The sequence below is a fragment of the Arabidopsis lyrata genome (assembly GCF_000004255.2).
Source record: "Arabidopsis lyrata subsp. lyrata unplaced genomic scaffold ARALYscaffold_8, whole genome shotgun sequence".
NCBI lineage: Eukaryota > Viridiplantae > Streptophyta > Magnoliopsida > Brassicales > Brassicaceae > Arabidopsis > Arabidopsis lyrata.
The window spans coordinates 4,530,908-4,536,907 of record NW_003302548.1 but is presented as its reverse complement, the minus strand read 5'-3'; the positions used below and the strand labels follow the sequence as shown (position 1 = coordinate 4,536,907).

General features: G+C 36.8%; 1 protein-coding gene across 1 annotated transcript in view; it reads right to left on the bottom strand.

Moving 5' to 3' along the window:
- LOC9301508 (probable WRKY transcription factor 49) overlaps positions 1 to 629 on the bottom strand; it is a 1,506-nt gene extending 877 nt beyond the window's left edge. Inside the window, exons 1-2 of the mRNA XM_002863622.2 lie at positions 340 to 629; positions 85 to 228 (exon numbers count right to left, since the gene is read on the bottom strand). Coding sequence (XP_002863668.1) covers positions 85 to 228; positions 340 to 590 — 395 coding nt within the window. The 5' untranslated portion in view covers positions 591 to 629. The remainder of the gene's footprint in view (positions 1 to 84; positions 229 to 339) is intronic.
- Between the last annotated feature and the right edge of the window lie 5,371 nt (positions 630 to 6,000).

Genomic DNA, 6,000 nt, shown 5'->3' with positions numbered 1-6,000 from the left:
ATGTTGATTTTAATATCAGTTTGGCCCATCAAGAGGGGTTCGATATGCATATACAATTCTAAAACGGGGAATGTATATATTTACCTCGGGTTAGGGCTATTTTTGATTGATTTTTGGCCATATTTTCTCCATTTGTATCCATCATCACACATTCCATTACTATTATTCTTCACCTTTAAAGTGTACTTATCCACCTTGTTCAAAGTACTTCTTTCCAACCGTGGAACCCTATACATCAATATAAACAAGGGACTCATGAGTACATATTATTAAAAGGCTATACTAAACTTAAGGCAAAGAGATGTGTTCTCCTGATTGAAAAAGATCTCTATCACTTACGTTGATTTGGAGATTTCCCGGACTGGGTGGGACAGGGGTTCAACCAAGACCAGAGCGTTTGCGATATCTTGGATTCGCGGACCGGAGTAAAGTGTTGATGTGACAAACTTGTTGGTAATGGAATCTTCATATGGCATGAGCCTATGATGTTGTTCTTGAGAAAGAAAGAATAGAGGTGGCTCATTAACAAAAATATCTTCAACGGCGTCGTTTCCACACCTTCTTGTCCACTGAGAACCTTTTTCTGCCATATGAGTATGGGAACAAGAAAACTTACACGAGCAGGTGGAGAGGGGGAGAGGGAGAGAGAGAGTCTTTGTTCTTTTAAGAGTAAAGTGTGTTCAATTTATATTGATTTTAGTTTTTTGAGGAGAGTTATCTTTTATTTTTTGTCAATAACTTTCATAGATTAACTCAAATGAGCTAACGTGGAGGGATATTGTTTACACTATACGAGTTATATATAATAGCAAAATTACTCATGTGGATTTCTTTGTTATATTTGAGTAATATGTCATATTATTGTTTCTAATAAATTATCTTACATTTAGTGTGTTGAATTTATATTAAGTTACCTCTTATCACTAAGTTTGTTCGGCACAACATTATTATAATCGTTAACAACATAAAAACACTATTATCATTGAGTTTTACTTATTCGAATGTCCACCATCTTTTCACACGGGTCCATTTACACTAGTTTAATTTAGAGTTAGTTTTGGAGGAATCCAAATAGTTTAGATATATAGAGTGATATGAAATGTATATATAATAGTATGGAAGACGAGCAATAAAATGGTTTTTCAAGATATTCAAACAACGGAACCGTTGGATTCTGTTAATTTTTGGCTTCTGTAAACAATTATTCTCATAATTTTGTTTATTTACCATTCAAATTCAACACTTTTGTTTCTGATTACTCCAATCATAAATAAAATATTTTTGTTGAGCTTCTAACTTGTTGCTTTAACGAAACTTTATCATACCCAAGAACTATTCTTCAGACATAATTAAAACATCGACCTCATTAGATATGGCATCCACATTTGGACGCGGTAACAATAAGTTTTCTAACTTCAGAGAGTGAGACACTATATATGGCTGCAAATTTTTAAGAGATCGTAAAACCCAGCTAGGATTCCATGATTGAAAATTAGGAGCATGCTGTATGTTCTACATTTCAAGACCACACGATAAGAATATCTAACAAAATATGGACGTTCTTTTCCATAGACACGAGCTAGGAGAATGTCTCTTCGCGATTGGATAAATTGGTTGATGCTCATACTTCATATGAAATCCGTTTGGATGCATTGTGATCGGCCAACTATCATGGTCCAAAATGAGAAATATTCTCCAAATTGGACTGAATTTTTCTGATATATATCGATAATACTAACACAAACCACTATTATACATGTGTTGTTATAAATATCTTTTCTTAAAAATATAAGAAAATAATGCATATTTTGTATGCATTGAACTTGCGACAGCCTATAACATTACCGGTAAATTTAGGGTCATCTTATCATAATTGTTTTTTTGTCTTTAGATGGTTTTGTAGTAATGTCCATATATTTCATGAATCAACCGTCGTGGATAACTTTGTAAGCTTATATCTTAGGCCCCATAACATTGATAATATCGAGTTATTTTTGGTTGCTATGTGGCTTTGACTTCCGAACAAAAAGACAAAACCATAATGTGACTAGCTAGTGGACAAACAAATTAAGGTTTGGGTTGACTTAGTGGGTTTAGGTTTTGTTGTCTTTTAGTCATTGAGGAATTGGTTGTGGATCTTAACCACGCTTGAAATGGATTTTTTTTTTTTAAATCATTTAACAAAGTCAACCGTTTAGTGTTTTACTATTTTGTTGTCTCGGTCATAGTTAATGTTAACGTTTATAGAGACTAGAGAGTTAACGTGTTGTCGATTCATTACCAGAACGGTTTTAAATTTATAGGGTAAATTAGCTAACTTTACAGTTACAAATATGTACGTAAAAAAAAAAATGTACGTAAATAACCAATGACAAAATTTTTATTGAAATATCGTTTTTTTTTTCTTTGCAAAATTTTGAATAAATTGTTTTGCAGATGAGCACAGAATCATGTCATTTTTATAAAATATTTTGCGTTAAAGTGACATGATCAAATAACATTTTTTTTTTTGTGGTGTCTAGGGAAAATGTCTTGTTTCTACCTAATTATGAAACAGGGATTTGCTAGAAACCCGTATCTCCGAAAATAACATGTTAAATCCTTGTTCTAATAAACGCTAGGCGCTAGTCGGGCGGCCGGGGTGGGCCTAGCGCCTAGCGGGATTACTCGGGGATTAAACGGGATTACTCGGGGATTAACTTTAGATACTTTTAATTTAGATTTATGTATATATATTAAAAAAAACGTACGTGTACAATGATTATAACGTGGTACAGTGGTCTGTCTCCTTCCTTTGACCTTGGGAACGAGGGTTCGATGCTCAATTTTGATATTTATCTCTTTTTTTTTTAAGAATCGCAAATTTACAAAATTGCCCCCTGTCCCTTCCTTTCTCCCTGCGACAAGCAAAACCCTAGTTTCTGCGTAACGCACGTCAGCTCTTTCACAATCCCATCGTTTCAATGTTTCCTTCAAGGTTTATCCCAACTTTTGATGATCTATTAGTTACCTATCGATTTCTAACTTAATCTCAGGCACACTTGCATTTTTTCTGAAACTCCGATTTGTTGGCCGATTTGGACAAATCGCAACGGTCCACCACCGCCGAGCGCCTCGCCGGCGACTAATCGGCCGCCTAGTCCGCGTTTTTGAACAAGGTGTTAAATTGTAAGAAAATTCCATTCTACACGATCGTAAGATTTTGTTTTGCCCGTTTTGATCATATCCATGAATTTTCTCTAACAAAGTGATGAGATCTCATAACATAAAAATTTCTTGAACTATGAAAATGTAATGCGTAATATAAGCAGATTATGTTATCGAAAACGATATTTAGCAATATTCCATTGAGTCTTTGGAACATGATTTGGGAGATAATCTTATCGGTCATATTACACAGGCTAATTGAACGGAACTCTGCAATTGATATAGGCAGGCCCATGCTATTGATAAAATCAAGTTTCTTTTTGTGGCTGTGTGGCTTTGACTTTCTAACGTAAAGACAAAAGTATAATGTGACTAGCTGGTGGACAAAAAAAGGTTTGGTTGACTTAGGGGGATTAAGTGTTGTTGTTGTCTGTGTGATTGAGGAATTGGTTGTAATGGAATTTTCTGCTCTAATCATTTAACAAAGTTAACCGTTTAGTGTTTTTCTATTTACATTTTGCACTGATAGTTAATGTTAACGGTATATGGAGAGTATCAGATGTTTTTGATCCATTTCATGAACGGGTTTTTGGATATGGAGTAATAATTTTACTATTTCCATTGTTAAAGTAAATACCCAAACTCTGATAAATTAAAAATTAAATGAATCACCAAACAAAAAAATTTAAGTAAACAGTTTTTTTTTTGGGCAAAGACCAAAATGTCTTTGGTAATAACGTATAGTTATGTTATTTTCTTAAATTTCATGTTGTAGATAAAATAACATACTTAAAGAACATGCCATTTTTTTTATTACACGTGTAATTTTGAAAAACAGATTTTAAAAATCTCGCTAAATAAATAAAATTAAATAACACAAAGTGAAAATCTTTCATCCAATTTTCTAATTGTTTTGTCTCCTTGTTTTATTTATTTTTCTCAAGGATTCAATTTCATAAGCTCTTACTTGATAAAGCCAAATTTTTTCATTTTTAATGATATTAACATTCATAGCAACAAACAAAAAAAACAAAGTCAAAATCATATGCCCTACACGGACAATGCCATGCAAGAGAAAATAAAGTTTGTATGGCGAGTTTGTAATGACTTTTTTGAAATTTAATATGCATGTGGTTATGTCCGTCCCTCACATTTCTTTCTTTGCAGTCATATCTTCTTTGGTTCTAGGTTTAGGTACGTATATATATGATATGGAATATCTGAGTGCATACGAGAGAACAAAAAAAACGAAATTCAGAACACAAGTGTCAATTGAACTTGTTAGACAGGGCATTGCATAGTTGTTTTGAATTTATTAAGTTTAAAAAGAATACTACGTTTTTCAAAGTTTATTTGTTTCAAAAAGAAATTGTCTCGGACTATCTAAAGCCCAATCACATAAGTCTAACCTTTGGTGCATATGTAGGAGTGGCAGGCATTCGATTGATTCGTGTCAAAATTTTCGCTTTTCTTTTTTTGATTTGAAAAACAAAAATGTACTCAATAAAACCGAATTATATATATATATATATAAAGTTTATTTTTGAAAAAAACTTCATATTAAACTAGGCTTCCCAATGGGCTTAAGCCATGAGTTTACAAGGGAGAACAGATACAAAACGGGAATTCAAAAATACAGGCCCAACAACAAAAATGGATCTTGCCCTGCTGAATACCTAAAGCAGAGACTTGGCATCAGATCGGCGAAAGCAAGTCCGACTGAAGGCTTTCGGACTTCAATCCCATCTCCAATCCGGCGACCCACACGACCCATCACAGAACTTCCGAATGCACAAGTCTCCGACTGAAGGCTCTCCGATGTCGTATCCCATGCCAAGCAATCCCGACATACTCAGACCTAACCCCATTTCCCTTCTCAGTCAAAATCTGAATTCACCGAACTAGAGTCTGCTGTGGTCTGATAAGTGGAAACCAATACGTGATGATTTGAGAAGTTGGAAGCTCAACCCAACAAACAAAAACCACTGCCCCACGCAAGCCAACATAAACCCCGAAGGATTTCGCCGTTAACCACCTATCCAGAAGCGAAACCCACCATCTTCCAGAGACTTCCGCCGCAGCGACGAGTTCCAGTTTGGTGGATGAGCTGCGCGAAGACACTAAGGCGAAATCACCGACGTCCTCAACCGTGTTTCAACCAATTCGTCCTCACGCCCACCTAACCGGAGCCACCGCTGCATCTGAAGGAAGAAGGTTCTCCAACTCCAACACCGGAATTGAAACTAGCTCACAGCTGAGCCCCTTGGAAACCCATGACCTGAAATTAAGATCAATCCCAGCCATAACTCGCCAAACAAAAAGATCTTACCAACCGGAGAAACAACCGCATCCACTGGAGGAGGAGAAAGTCACAGATCCGGCGAAAGTCACCAGATCCCGACCACACAAGCTCAATCGAAGAGAAGCTCATGCCTCCAAGCTCACCAAAGCCACCAACCACCGGAAAAAGACGACACCCGAGAAGAAACCAAACCCAATCCGCCGAGAACCACCTCAGAAAGCAGCGCCGTCCCAAGCAACCGCCGACGAAGCGACTCCAGCAGCCACCACGGCTTTCTCTCGCAACACGCACCTCCACAGCTCCGATCCACCACCATGAGCCCAGATCTGACACGAAGGACAGCATCTCCGGCGAAGACCGTCAAACCGACGAGAGGAAGCTAGAAAGGACAACTACGGGAGAAAGAAGCCCTCCCCGGCGCCGGAAGGGCAAGCCGGAGAGGCAAACCGGAAAACCAGAAAAAGAGATTCTAGAGAGAGGCGAGAGGGTTTCTAGAGAGAGAGAGAGGTGGTCTTTTAAGTTAAACCGAATTATATTTTGGTTTGGTTTAG